The sequence below is a fragment of the Scomber scombrus genome, chromosome 10 (genome assembly GCF_963691925.1).
Source record: "Scomber scombrus chromosome 10, fScoSco1.1, whole genome shotgun sequence".
In the NCBI taxonomy this organism is placed as follows: Eukaryota; Metazoa; Chordata; class Actinopteri; order Scombriformes; family Scombridae; genus Scomber; species Scomber scombrus.
In genome coordinates this window covers 17,777,700-17,791,251 of record NC_084979.1, presented here as the reverse complement: position 1 = coordinate 17,791,251, position 13,552 = coordinate 17,777,700, and the positions used below count along the sequence as shown (strand labels likewise).

The window sequence follows — 13,552 nt, the reverse complement described above, 5'->3', positions numbered from 1 at the left end:
GTCTGTAGCAGACCTATACGACTGACTGCACTTGCACTAATGCTACAACAAGATTAGTACAATATTAATGTCTGAATTAATTCATTTCCCCCTCTCATTCTCCTCCCTCCAGTCTGTCATTGGGCACACAGCCAGATATTCAGGTGACTGCCCCCTTCCATTAATTTTTAGCATTGTTTTACTTCTTTTAAGGACTGTTATTCTATCTCTATTTCCTCAATCCAGATGAAATTCTGTCCAACTCCAATTGAAAATAACACGGCTTTCATCCTTGAATGCCTTCGGTGTGCACAGACTGAGAAATCTACTGTGACACATGTGAAACTATTAAACACTTTGCCCTCTGACACCCATCATCGGGTTCACTGAAAAATATCGAACTGTAAGCCTATGGATTCCTGCAGCATGTTTTGAGATAATGTACCATAAAATAATAATTACCATAATGACCGTAATGCTTGCAGGCCTTCAGGTGATGAGAGCAGCCTATATAAGCACACGATCTGGACCTGCTTGTCTTGATTTTACTGAGTGGTAACACGATCTGCTGCCAGTGAAAATCCTAACTCTGCTCTGGTATGGATAGGGTAATAGCCCCGGGTGCTTTATAAGTTTATTTTAGGTAATAGAGACGCTTGTTTTGTTACAGCCTGTTCCGCCCTTCCCTCTGTCTCCTGTCCAAAATTTCACCTAAGTTACACACAAATTCATCGCTTCTTGAGAGTTGGTGACTGAAAGAAGAAAAAAAGGGGATTTGAGGAGAAACGTGAAGCGCATGCGCCATCTGAAGGTTTCGCGTTGCGCATCCATGCTGCAGTGTGCTAGTTTGTGAAAGGAGGCGGCTGAAGCAGGTGAGAAAGAGAGAGAGAGGGAGAGAGAGAGAGGGAGAGAAAAGCAGAGAGGGAGGGATAGTCGGCGATACTTTTCTGCACTTCAGCACACACAGACGGTGTGGGAGGAAGACAGACTCCGAGTCTCAGCAAAGCCGCTGTTGTTCACACGCTGTGCTCTTTTCCTCCCCCTGGCACCGGGCGCAATCGCCAAGCCGCACTGTTTGGAGATAGTCCGCGTGGAAAGTTTTTTGGAGCATACTGTCTGGAGCCGATTAATTGTTGCATCTGTTGTTGTTGTTTTTTTTCTTTCTTTTTTTGCAAGGCGGATGACTTACTATTTTGCATGTGAAGACTTTTAACTTGGGCTGAGGAGCTGTCAGAGTCACATTTTTTTGCAGAATGGAAGGTAAATTAACAAGTCGTTTGTGGCGAGGATCACCGTGTGGATCTTTCTGCAGGTAAAACGCGCTATGACCCGAGCGTGTCAGCTGCTGGATTTAATGTTCATTACAAGACTTTACATGTTTTTGCTCTGATACAGTTTAGCTGTAATCTGGAAAGGTTTTCCCTCGGATAGGGAGTATATAAGTAGGCCGCTTTTAATTAGAAGCGAATAGACAAAGTATAGCATACGACGTTTCCGCCAGTGGCACTTTGGGTTGCCGTAGATGTTTTTATTTGTTAACAGTTACCGCAAAGTCACGCACTGATTCTTTAAAGGAACTGATCATCTCCCCCACACTGTCTTTGGACATTTTATATAGCCCGCTGCTTCCTAACAGAGCTCTGTTTGGCGCACGGAGCGCATTGACTGATTATTGGGCGGCCGTGTTCGCCAAAACACCAAATCTGAAGAACTCTCAGCTGTAACGTTACACTTTCTTCACCCCGACCAAGCACTTTCCAGCAGATCCTGGGATAAAACGACGAGAGTTGTCTTCACTACAGTGGAAAAGGAAATCCACCTGGCCTGCACTGGGATTATTGGTTTGATATCGTCTGCAGAAAGTGGATTACAACTTCTAACGGACTGTGCTCCCTGGTGAGTAGTCTATAGGTCTCAAGGTTCAGTCAGCTTTCCACTCAGCCGCAGTTTGTCTTAAAGAGAGGAAACTGTGTCTGTCAGTGGGACCTTTTTTGGACTAACACTGGTTCTTGGATGTGAATAAAAGTTCTTGACAGATGTGACGTGTGAAACATGCTGTCATGCATGTCAGTACCCTGCTGGGCAAACACGCTATAATTAATTCAAATAAATTAAACAAGTTATTTGATATAAATTGGTGCATATAAATTCTACTTCCCTTCTCCTGTTGTTACCGGTGCTTTTTGAAAGTCAGGCAATGCTCTTTGTGACGCTTCTCCTCATCAAATCCTTGTACCTGGCTCCCTCTCCTGGTTTTTTTAAACACCAGGGCGGCGGGAGGCAAAGAGACTCAGCTGTTATTAAATGTATTGAATATGTAATTCAGTCAGCAAATTACGCTGCCATTAAGTAATGGAAAAGGTGGATTTTTTAAAAATTGAATTGTTAAACGAAAAATATTTTTGGCCTACCACTCAACACAATCACACCCTCCATAAAGGTCAAATTCAATTTCCGCATGCAAATGATGTATAATTAAAAGTACAGGTCACACTGTAAATATAGTCGCTTTAAAAAACAACAATCATTCAATACAAGTTGCAATAATTTACACTCATCGCTCCCTGATGCTTTTCCTTCAGATTTTCATAATGATCACTAAAACGATTCAGAAACGGTTATGTTTAATTGCATTGTATTTAAGGCACGGTGTTAATATTTCAGATAGTTTGGCCAAAGAAAACCAAAGCTGGGAAAATAAATATAAACAAAAGATGAAATAATTTCACTTTTCTAATTAAAATCTAAATATGCTACTTATTTTCTTTTATTTTTAGTCCCACAACCCTTGAAGAAGCCTCTAAAATGATCCCATATCCCACAGTTTTATCATTTTGACTACGGCATTCTAATAGTTCTCTTCCTGAAATTTGCTCAGTTTGATGCCACTTTTACTCACAGAAATTAGCCTGGTTGTCATCAGTCATCCGGTCAACTCCTAAGAATACTTTACTTGGGTCAAATCGTTTCCAGGGGTCACGGAGCGCAGGTTTTTCGCAGTTTAGAGCGAGGGTGCCACATCCAGGAATGTGGCTTTAAGAGTTAAAAAAAATAAAAAATAGATAAATCGTGCGTGTTGCCGAAAAGAATAAATCAATATTAAGATATACTAACTATCTCATAAATATTAGCCTGATTTTAAATTCCGTCACTTAAAACGAGTAATTAATGTTCTCTATTCTGATTGGTTGAGACTCAGGCATAAATATAACTGACTAATACAAAAACAAAATAATAACCTGTGGCCTTATAACGGTTCATTTAAATGTGAATACAAAACTGGTCGGTCGGTGTGTCACTTTCCTCCACCGCTGAGTTATTCCAGATGAACTTTCCTGCTTGGCTCAAAAACAATATTGAATTTACAGCAGTGTACGTAAATTTAAAACGTATTTCTCATTCAGCTGCATTGCGGGAGTACCAGCTCCAATTAGTTGGTTTAAAATCAGTGTAAAACGGCTGTCCTCTCTGGATTATTGCTTTAATTTATGTGGAGGAGCTGCAACGAACATAACATAACCTCACCAACTATGACTGAGGCAGCGCACAAACTGTGTGTGTGTGTGTGTGTGTGTGTGTGTGTGTGTGTGTGTGTGTGTGTGTGTGTGTGTGTGTGTGTGTGTGTGTGTGTGTGTGTGTGTGTGTGTGTGTGTGTGTGTGTGTGTGTGTGTGTGTGTGGGCGCGCGGGCGGGCGCGCGCTGGGTGAGTGGTGGTGAACTTGGACTTGTCTTTAATGAGTATTAGGCAGGCCCAGGTCTCCACGACTCAACCCTGGAAAATAACACAGCGTGACAAATTAGAGCTGCTCTCAGTCCCAAATTTCACACACGGCCCAACTGGAAGGCTGGCACAGCCCTGAACTCGCAAATTCAGGGGTAATTATTTTAACTCATTTTCTGCCTACATGGCAGCCAAACTGTATCACCAGAGCCATGCAGTTGTCTGAAGATAATTGACTTTTTCCCCTTTTGACTCCTTGTAGCCTTAGTTAAGCGAAACCCTGCACAGTGTAACCAGGCCTGAGACCATCATCCGCTGACGTGGCTCCGTGCTGGTCCGCTCCACATTAAATTAACAAATATGAAAATTAATTTGAACAAAACTGCACACCATTTTTCAACAAATTATATATTTAATTACCTTAAAGTTAAACCAAAGACATTTTGTATTACAAATCAAATGTTTTTATTTAATTTCTGTGCTTTTAAGCCAAACATATTTCTAGCTTTATTTTACGAATTAGTATAAACATTTTATTATGATTTCCAAAATACCTTAGGATGCTTCTTATTTAGCCAACATAAATGTACAAAAAATGTGAAAATATAATCAGGTCTTCCATAAATTGAAAATGAAACAGTATAGAATAAACATACAATTATGTTTTATATTAAACCCACGTTTTTGATCTTATTTTTGTTCATATCAGCCATACTTTTGTTAAAAATGCAACCATAATTCTTGGAATTCAAGATTCAGTTTTGACTTTACTTTCAACATCATGTTGCCCAAATTTAAATAATTTAAAATAAGCAGCAAAGTTGCACACACTGCATCTTCCTTGGCCTTTTTCTATGTGTGTCTCGGTCTCAGAGTAAAGTGAACTGTCAGGATTCAGGAATGTGTCTAGCTGGGGTTTCATGGTCATTGTGTCTTCTCCGGCTGCACGTCTATCAGTCTTATGTGATTCGCACTCAGACCTGCTGCCAAATGACTGCTCTGCTGTGCAAGCACTGATGGCCCCAGGGCTCACACACATACAACCACAGTGCTGTTTGGATGTAACAGAGAGAGTTTAGATGTTCAGCAGAGGAACATTTCTCCACTTATTTTGACAACACAGATATTTGTCTTCTTCTATATTATGCACAATAAACTCTCTAAGACATCAGTACAGGCAGGCAGACTGACATGCATCCTGTTCCCTACTCCCTTAGATCAGCGGCAGTATGAACCTGGGGCTGGGCTGTGTGTGTCGGCCGGTGAGCTGGCCTTTTGGCAGCGTGTTGGACTCCAGAAACTGTGTCTTTGCCCTCACACTCCTCACACTCCTCATGCAAGTGGTGGTGGAGGCCAATTCATGGTGGTATGTATTAGTTTTCTCTGTATATGTGCAGTATTTCTTTGTGTGTCTCTAAATGTGTGCAAAACATGTCTTTGTGTGTCTTTACTTGTTTTATGGTGAAGGAAGATTGTCAAGTTTAACAAGGGTATTTTATTTTCACTCATACATTAGTCACATTTGTAATTGTACAGCCTAAAAATAGAAAAAAGGCCAAAACAGTAAGGGTGATTAAAAAAATGTCAGTGCTTATATTTGTCTTTTGCCTAGTTTTAGAGTTAATTTCGGGTTTGTGTGTGCGTGTGCATGTGTGTGTTTAGGTAAGCCTCCTCAGCTTCAGTTGCACCACATATGAAGTAATACAACATGCTGACTGTAGCACATTAGCTTCTCAGGAAGACCTTTTTTCTCCCTTATTTTCTTTCTTTGCATATTGCCAAACCAAAATTATGAATATTATAGAAAACATAGATTACTGTGGTTGATGAGTCGGTGTCCAAGTATGTGCAAACACGGACACCGTGTGTGACTGCATGCATGTGTTTGTGTGCGTGTCTTTGTGTACACACACACGTCCTGCTGCTATTAGGAGAAAAGTCTATATTTGAGTGTGCTGTTCTTAAACACAGAGTACTTCTGATAGGGGAAAATAATGTTTACCAGTCAGCATAAAGGCACTACTTTCAACACAGCTCTTTACATCCTGTGGCTGTGTTTATGTCTAATTGTGCACTTGTGCATAATTGTGCCTCCCAACCAGAACACTTGTAGAAGAACATGGAACATTTGAGCCCACACTTCCTGCGTAACATTCATATTTACTTCAAATGACTAGATCAAAGCTAGCAGTGATGACATTTGAAGATGGCCAAATTATATGAACATAAGAGTATATACAATAATTTGTAGAGGCTTTATTCAGGTAAACATTTTAATGGGCTCAGCTCAGTAGGCACTACATTAAAGTTTATATGATTTGGATTACGGACCCAGCAGAGGGCTCACACATTACCACAGACCCTTAGGAAAGCTGAGTTTGGAGTATAAACTGTGTGTGTCTTTCAGTTTCCTCTTTGAGAGGACACACAGGTGTGAATGATTTAGTGTCGGAGTAGTACGCCTGAAAAGTGAGTGTATGTGAGAGAGAGACAGAGCGTCAGTCTGCATGTGTACTTGAGCATACAAACAGTGTGTATGTTGATTTTTTTTCTTCTGTGTGTACTTCTGTGTATATGTCGTGTGTGTGTTCAGTCTGAGTTTCCTTGCTGCTGAATTTCCCCAGTCGATCAGGTTACACTGGGGGCTAATTGTCTCTCTCTTGGGGCTCAGGGATGGGCTGCTCTAATTGTCCTGTGGCCTGGAACCAGATGCTCATACTGGTGTTCCTCTCTTACTGTTTCAACTGTGTTCGTCTCTCTCTCTCTCTCTCTCTCTCTCTCTCTCTCTCTCTCTCTCGCTCTCTCTCTCTCTCGCTCTCTCTGTCTCTCTGTCTCTCTGTCTCTCTCTCTCTCTCTCTCTCTCTCTCTCTCTCTCGCTCTCGCTCTCTCTGTCTCTCTCTCTCTCTCTCTCTCTCTCTCTCTCTCTCTCTCTCTCTCTCTCTCTCTCTAAATTCACTTTTGTATCTCTCAAAAATGACTGAATCATATTTTGTCCTGTATGATAAAAGGGTACAGCATTCATAGTGTGCAGTGCACAGTGCCTTGAGATGGTGTGAGAAAACATTATCTGAAATGCACCTTAGCAAAAAAGTGAAAGTTGTTTGTAAAATACATTTATTTAAATTAATATGGTATGTGCTTAATCAGTAAATTATATCCTTTCAAAGACAGTGGTTTTCAACCTGGGGTCAAGATGAATCTTAACAGTTGTATGCTCATTAACAAGTCATTTTTCTAATACTTAAAATTATGTGTTTAGTTTTTACTTTCTCCGATATTTTTCTTGTGAAATAGTGGAAAGCATTGCCCCCTCATGCCACTAAAAACTATAAAAAATATATAACAGTCTGAATTGGCATTATTATACTCCTCAAGTTGTACTTTAAATTTTCCTCATCATTTCCTTTTATCCTCCTCTAAGCCTCTTTTCTGTTCTGATCTTTGCCTCCATTTACTGTTCGTGCTTGGCTGTAAATACTTTTCAGTCCAGTGTCATTAAGAGTGTGCAGAGTTTTACTCCATCCAATAAACAACAGCAGCTTATTTCACTGATTAACATAGTTCAAGCCTGAGGAGGAGAAAAATAATCAAGTCAAATCAGCTGTTGATTGTGTATTTGGCCTGAAAACTCTCATATATTTGGGTCAAAATTGTACATGAATTAAAACAACTGCATTCTGTGTCCCACTCATCCAGGTCTCTGGCCATGAACCCTATGCTGATCCCTGAGGCCTACATCATCGGTGCCCAGCCTCTGTGTAGCCAGCTGGTGGGCCTGTCACAGGGCCAGAAGAAGCTGTGCCAGCTCTACCAGGACCACATGCAGTACATTGGTGAAGGTGCCAAGACGGGCATCAGAGAGTGCCAGTACCAGTTCAGACATCGACGCTGGAACTGCAGCACTGTGGACAATTCCTCTGTTTTTGGGCGGGTCATGCAAATAGGTAAGAAATAAGCAAAGGATGTATAAAACGGCATGTATTATTAGAAACATGCACAGGACATGAATACAGATACAAACACAGATGTGTGCAGTGTACATATTCATCTGTACATTCCATTTCTTGTCTTTCTTCACTTTCCCGCTCTCTGATTCACTGTCCCTCTTCTGTGTGTGTGTGTGTGTGTGTGTGTGTGTGTGTGTGTGTGTGTGTGTGTGTGTGTGTGTGTGTGTGTGTGTGTGTGTGTGTGTGTGTGTGTGTGTGTGTGTGTGTGTGTGTGTGTGTGTGTGTGTGTGTGTGTGTGTGTGTGTGTGTGTGTGTGTGTGTGTGTGTGATGTATGGGGCTGCTGATTCTCAGCAGCTGTGTGGAGGGAATAGTTGGTGGGTGAGGTTGCTGGATAAATCACATGTGGCTTTGGCCTGTTAAACCAGCTCCTGACATGGAGCAAGAGGGAGGCAGAGAATCTGCTTTTCCCCTGATGAATGAGAGACAATCCACACACATACACACACACACACAGGCACATATTATGTGGAGCTGGACTTTAGCTGCCCTGTATTTACAAGTGATGGGAGTGTATGCACCAATATATCACCTTGCTAGAGATTACACTGTGTGTGTGTGCGTACTGTACATGCAGTATACTCAGATCTTTACAATCCCCTCTTAAAAGTGAATCCCACTCTTGGATCCTATCATTTAACAGTGTTTGTTTTAGTTTTCTTTTGATACATATTCAATTGCCTTCATCTCAGGAACTAATGTAAAGTTTTTTTTATCATAACCCTCCAGCCGAATTAGAATAAATCTATGAAATGTCACTGTTGTGATCATAGCAAAGTTGCAGTAGCAAAATGAATGGAATCCCATTTTGTTGTCTGATACCAGTCAATGTGCGCTTGTGGTGCAGGTTGTGAGATTATCAGTCTCTGAGATTTCTGCTGCCACCCTAATACAATGAATGGAATAAATTCTGAATGGAATTTCATTCGTGGTGCTCATAGTTTTAAAAATAACATTTAATGCACTCAACAGCTAACTTGTCTTTCCAGAAATAATGTTCCTGTTACGTTGGATCATCCACTGAACATGCCGTCCACAGTTTTAGGGCCTATTTCCTTGGTAGAAAGTAGTTAACCAGGGCGTTGTTTTTGTTACGAGAAATTGCTGGCGAATATTTTAAATTTAGCATTTCAGTGTCATGACCATCTCAAGTGGAATTGTGGTGGAGTCAGAAATCTTAAACCTTTGCTCATAAAACCAGGCTATCTGCATAGGCTACAGATACCAGTAGATGTAGGCCCTAATGTTGTTTTTGTTTTGTTGTTTAAGTCAGTCTACAGTTTTAATGGGCTTTATTTGTGAATAAACCCTACATGACGTGTGTATGTGCACACCGGAGGGGTGTGTTTTTACACTATTCTTGGTGATTCTGCTGTGCCTGTCTGTGATTTCCACCTCCCCCAGTCTGGCGCTGCTGTTTCCCTCTCCACAGATCAGTCTTCATAGAAACCTCATCAGCAACCGTCTCATTCCTCCTCTCCCTCCCTCTCCCTCTTCAACATTGCTCCCATCTCAGCCCTCTCTAGGCCAAGTAAACATGTTCTTCTCTGTATGTCTGTCTGTCAGCTGGCTAAGGACACCACTGGTGATTTAAATTTGAGCCGCGGGGGGTGCTGGAGTGGTTGGGTTCTCTCCCCTGCCTCGTTTAGCTTTCTCCAGGGTGGGGTACAGCAGTGTGGGAGACGACAGTTTGTCTGTCTGCAGGTCCACTATTAGGCCAATATCCTCAGGATGGATTAAAAGTTGTACTAGACTAATAAATCCCCCGCTCTCTGATCACCTCCTGCCAGAATAGTCCACCTGGATATCATTCAGACTTTCCAATACATTTCTTAATCCAACTTTTCTCTTCTCACTCATTGTCTTGTTCTATATCTGCCTTTTTTGCGCATGTCTCTTTTTTCTATTTGGCGTCTTGTTTTTTTTCTTCTCTTTTTCATGAGTTATCTTTTTCTTCCCTCATCTCTCTTTCTCCATCCATCTGTTATTGTCATTATAGCACGCTCTCTAAAGGTTTGACCCAGCAGGTATATGAGCTGTGCATTTTTATTTTGTAGCAACCCCCAGTGTTCAAAGTCAGTTTGCGGTCTCATAGTTTGGTCGGCTGTTTCTTCTTTAGTTGCTTATCTCCTCATCTCAGTTTTCTCTTCTATTCTGTGGCTTTGCACAGAGGTAGTAATGGATAGAGCATTTGGTGACAGCGAAAACTGCTTGCGTGCTCTTTTTGTTTTTGAAGACTCCTAACCTTTTCTCTCTATAGAGGAATTGTTGGGGAGTGTAGAAAAGGTGGGAGTTAATTAGCATTGTCTCCAGAATAAGTCAGTCATGACAGACAAAGTAAAAGAACCGCTGTCACTTCAAATTTTGGTGAAAATGGCAGCTGCTTGTTAAAGAGAATCTTTGTCACTGGAGGGCGCTCTCCTCTCTCTGGCTGAAGCCCAATAACAGCAAACCAGATTCCACTGTTCATCATGTTGGTGATGAGGAGCCTGCAGCACTTGGCTCATGTGCTCTGTAATCTTAAGTGTATGGCGAATGCTGTCATATGACATCACATCTCATAACACTGTAAAAATCCTTAAATTAAAATGACAGGCGCACATTCAGTATAAAATAAATATACACGCAAAACCTACACAAATGAAAGTAGTGGCTGGATATGATAGAATTACATTTAGTCATTTCTCATTTACTATGTCTCTTCTGGTGTCAAATGTGACATGATATACGTGTGTGTGTGTGTGTCTGCAGGCAGTCGAGAAACGGCATTTACTTATGCCATCAGCGCAGCAGGGGTGGTGAACGCAGTGAGCCGTGCCTGCAGAGAGGGGGAGCTGTCCAGCTGTGGGTGCAGCCGTGCGGCTCGCCCCAAAGATCTGCCACGAGACTGGTTGTGGGGTGGCTGCGGAGACAACCTCAACTATGGCTACAGGTTCTCCAAGGAGTTTGTGGATGCCCGCGAAAGGGAGAAGAGCTATCCCAAAGGCTCCTTTGACAGTGCCCGGCTGTTGATGAATCTTCACAATAATGAGGCTGGAAGAAGGGTAAGACACTGAGGTTAATGCATGCACACACACACACAAAGAACTTAAGACATCATCAGATAAGAAGCAAGTGGGGTGATAGAAACCACAGGCCCCAGAATTAGACCAAGCAGTGATAAAAAGAACAAGAGGAGTTGGAAGTGAGACAATCCAGGTCAGTCAGATGAGTGTCCACTGATCATCTGTGTAACAGCTCTGTCTGCTCTCCCCTCCTGAGGCTTTGATGTGTGGGGAGATGGGATCATTGGAGGCAGCTCTGGGGTCTCTTTTCCTTTCCAAACATCTTGAAACTACCTCAAAGGAAATATAATGCCAGATATCTGCTGCCAGGCTGTTCTCTTTCAAGTTGGACAAATGAGTGGACAGTGTTTTATTCAGTTAACTGCTGGATGTATGGACAGGATCATTCGGCCCCTTATGGCAAAGTGATGCTTTGTGAGATCATTTCACATTGTGCCAAAATTAAACAGGACAAATTAGAAATATGAAGCATTTGTCACCTGGCTGTGTACATTTTCTGCAGTCTGCAGCATAAGTGATATTTCAAGCTCTCCATCTGTTAATTAATCCAGTTATTTCATTTCTCTTTTCTCTTCCTATCCTCCCCTGTCAGACGGTATCAGATCTTGCCCACGTGTCCTGCAAGTGCCATGGGGTATCAGGCTCATGCAGCCTTAAGACCTGTTGGTTACAGCTGGCTGACTTCCGCAAGGTTGGTGATGCACTGAAGGAGAAGTACGACAGCGGAGCATCCATGAAGCTCAACACCCGTGGAAAGCTGGTGCAGATACACAGCAAGTTCAATGCTCCCACGAGCCACGACCTGGTATACATCGAGCCCAGTCCAGACTACTGCCTGAGGAACCAAAGCACGGGTTCCCTGGGCACAGTTGGGCGTCTTTGCAACAAGACCTCGGAGGGCATGGATGGATGTGAGCTGATGTGCTGTGGCCGTGGTTATGACCAGTTCAAGGCCCAGATAGTGGAGCGCTGCCACTGCAAGTTCCATTGGTGCTGCTACGTCAAGTGCAAGCGCTGCACCAAAATCGTAGACCAATTCGTCTGCAAGTGAGAAGAGGAGTGTTGCCTGTGTGTGTTTGCTTGCAGACGATGGGCATACATCTGTGTGTATTCATGAGCAGAGGAGCAAAGGAGTTGAACACAGAGAGAGAATGGAAGAAAGAAACTATATAAATTATATTTATAGAGTTAAACAATTATGCCATTGCAAAAAGACTGACTTTTTTTTTTTTTTTCAAAAAAAAAATCTTATGTTTTGAGAAACTGAGAGTATCGTGAAATATTTATTTTGAGATTGCTATGGTTTATTTTGGCCCAGTCATCACCAGCTGATTTTAACCCCTTCAAGTGCCTAAAACTGGCTGGAAATCGACCCCCACCCCTGACAAACCTCACTCATTTTTAATTTCAGAAAATGTTCTTGTCAGATGGGTCACACTGATTGTAAAATTGGACTGTGCTTCCCATTTTCTAACAAGAAGAGTTTGCTATTTGAGGCATAATCAACAAAGCGGTCCTCGGTCTTTGTTAATGACTGCACGACTGTGTTGAGAGGAGAATGCCTGTGTACCGTTGTGTATGGATGTGTTTTCATGGGCTCAGTCCCAAACCAGCCTTCACATCCTTACCAAAGTCTGCTTGTCCCCTCTCACCACACGTTAAGTGAGGAACACTGTTGGTTCATACAATGGGTACAATAAAAAGTCTGTTTTGGGGATTGGGCCATTTATTAAGCTGTCCCAGAAGCCTTAGAGCTCCCCAGGTGCTGCAACAAGCCCTTCATCATTATGCACTTTGATACAGAGGCTTAAACCTGTCTGTATGTGTCTGTTCAGCTGTTTTTACTACAGTACATCGGCAAATATATCAATGTTATAGCCTACATTGTTTTCCATATTAATTCAGATTATCCATTTAACATTATTCTACAATACTTAACATGGTTTAAATATATATGGGCAATGTTGTGGTTACAGTGGTGAAATAGTCCATGTTGTGTATATAGTATGTCTATCCAACCAATCAGTAAACTGTATTTATTTTCTTTAACCAGATCCTCCTTTGAGCTTAAAACAGAAAAGTATCATCTTCACCACAGATCAATATTTAGTCGGACATTCCCAAGTTTTTAAGTCACTTTTTAAAATTTTGTTCTCACTAATGCGGCTCTTCACTGTTTTTGTAAAGGGAAATGCACCTTATTGTTTCGAAAAAAAACCCCACAAATTCTTTCTTCTCACTCATGTTCAGCTTTACTGTTACACACTTTTATATATCACAGATGTTCCGATTTTAGCATCGCCAAAGATTTCCAATACCACTCAGTTAACTGCTCACTATCCCTGTGATGATTCTCAATAGACAAACTGTTTCTACCAATCCAACTATGTATATTTATAAGCTTTTCCATGAATTTGAGGTTTGTTAAACTTGTGTTATAGCTGATATTTTGTTACTTTTTACAAATTGGCTCAATGCTCTACTTTGTTTCAATAAATATCAAATGTAAAACCATCAGAGAAGTATTTACTCAGATTTACTTTGTCAAGTTTTGTTTGTCTGTGCCTTTGACTCCTTGACATAAAACTTGTCTTTGCTGCATATACATTACTGAACAAATGTATCCTCTTGAAATGTGTGTGCCTTACTAGAGATTTGACCACTAATTCCATGAAATAAGACCTAACTTTCTTTTTCTTTTAAAACTAACAGCATTTCAAGGTTCCTCTTAACCAGTTCCTGTACATTCTTTTTCTCAGAGTCCTTGCCCATGGGCAGATTTA

At 41.5% G+C, this 13,552-nt stretch overlaps 1 protein-coding gene across 2 annotated transcripts; it reads left to right on the top strand.

The window, feature by feature from the left end:
• The first annotated feature begins 509 nt into the window (after positions 1 to 509).
• wnt5a (wingless-type MMTV integration site family, member 5a) lies at positions 510 to 11,820 on the top strand. 2 transcript variants are annotated; one of them, XM_062426464.1, is made up of 5 exons: positions 510 to 549; positions 5,041 to 5,065; positions 7,396 to 7,643; positions 10,456 to 10,748; positions 11,362 to 11,820. In XM_062426464.1, exons 3-5 carry the CDS (start codon positions 7,406 to 7,408, stop codon positions 11,818 to 11,820), a joined length of 990 nt encoding a protein of 329 aa, XP_062282448.1. In that variant the 5' UTR covers positions 510 to 549; positions 5,041 to 5,065; positions 7,396 to 7,405. The 2 variants fall into 2 exon arrangements, with proteins under 2 accessions (XP_062282448.1, XP_062282447.1); XM_062426463.1 differs by lacking the exon at positions 510 to 549 and having other exon boundaries at positions 4,929 to 5,065.
• Positions 11,821 to 13,552: the final 1,732 nt, after the last annotated feature.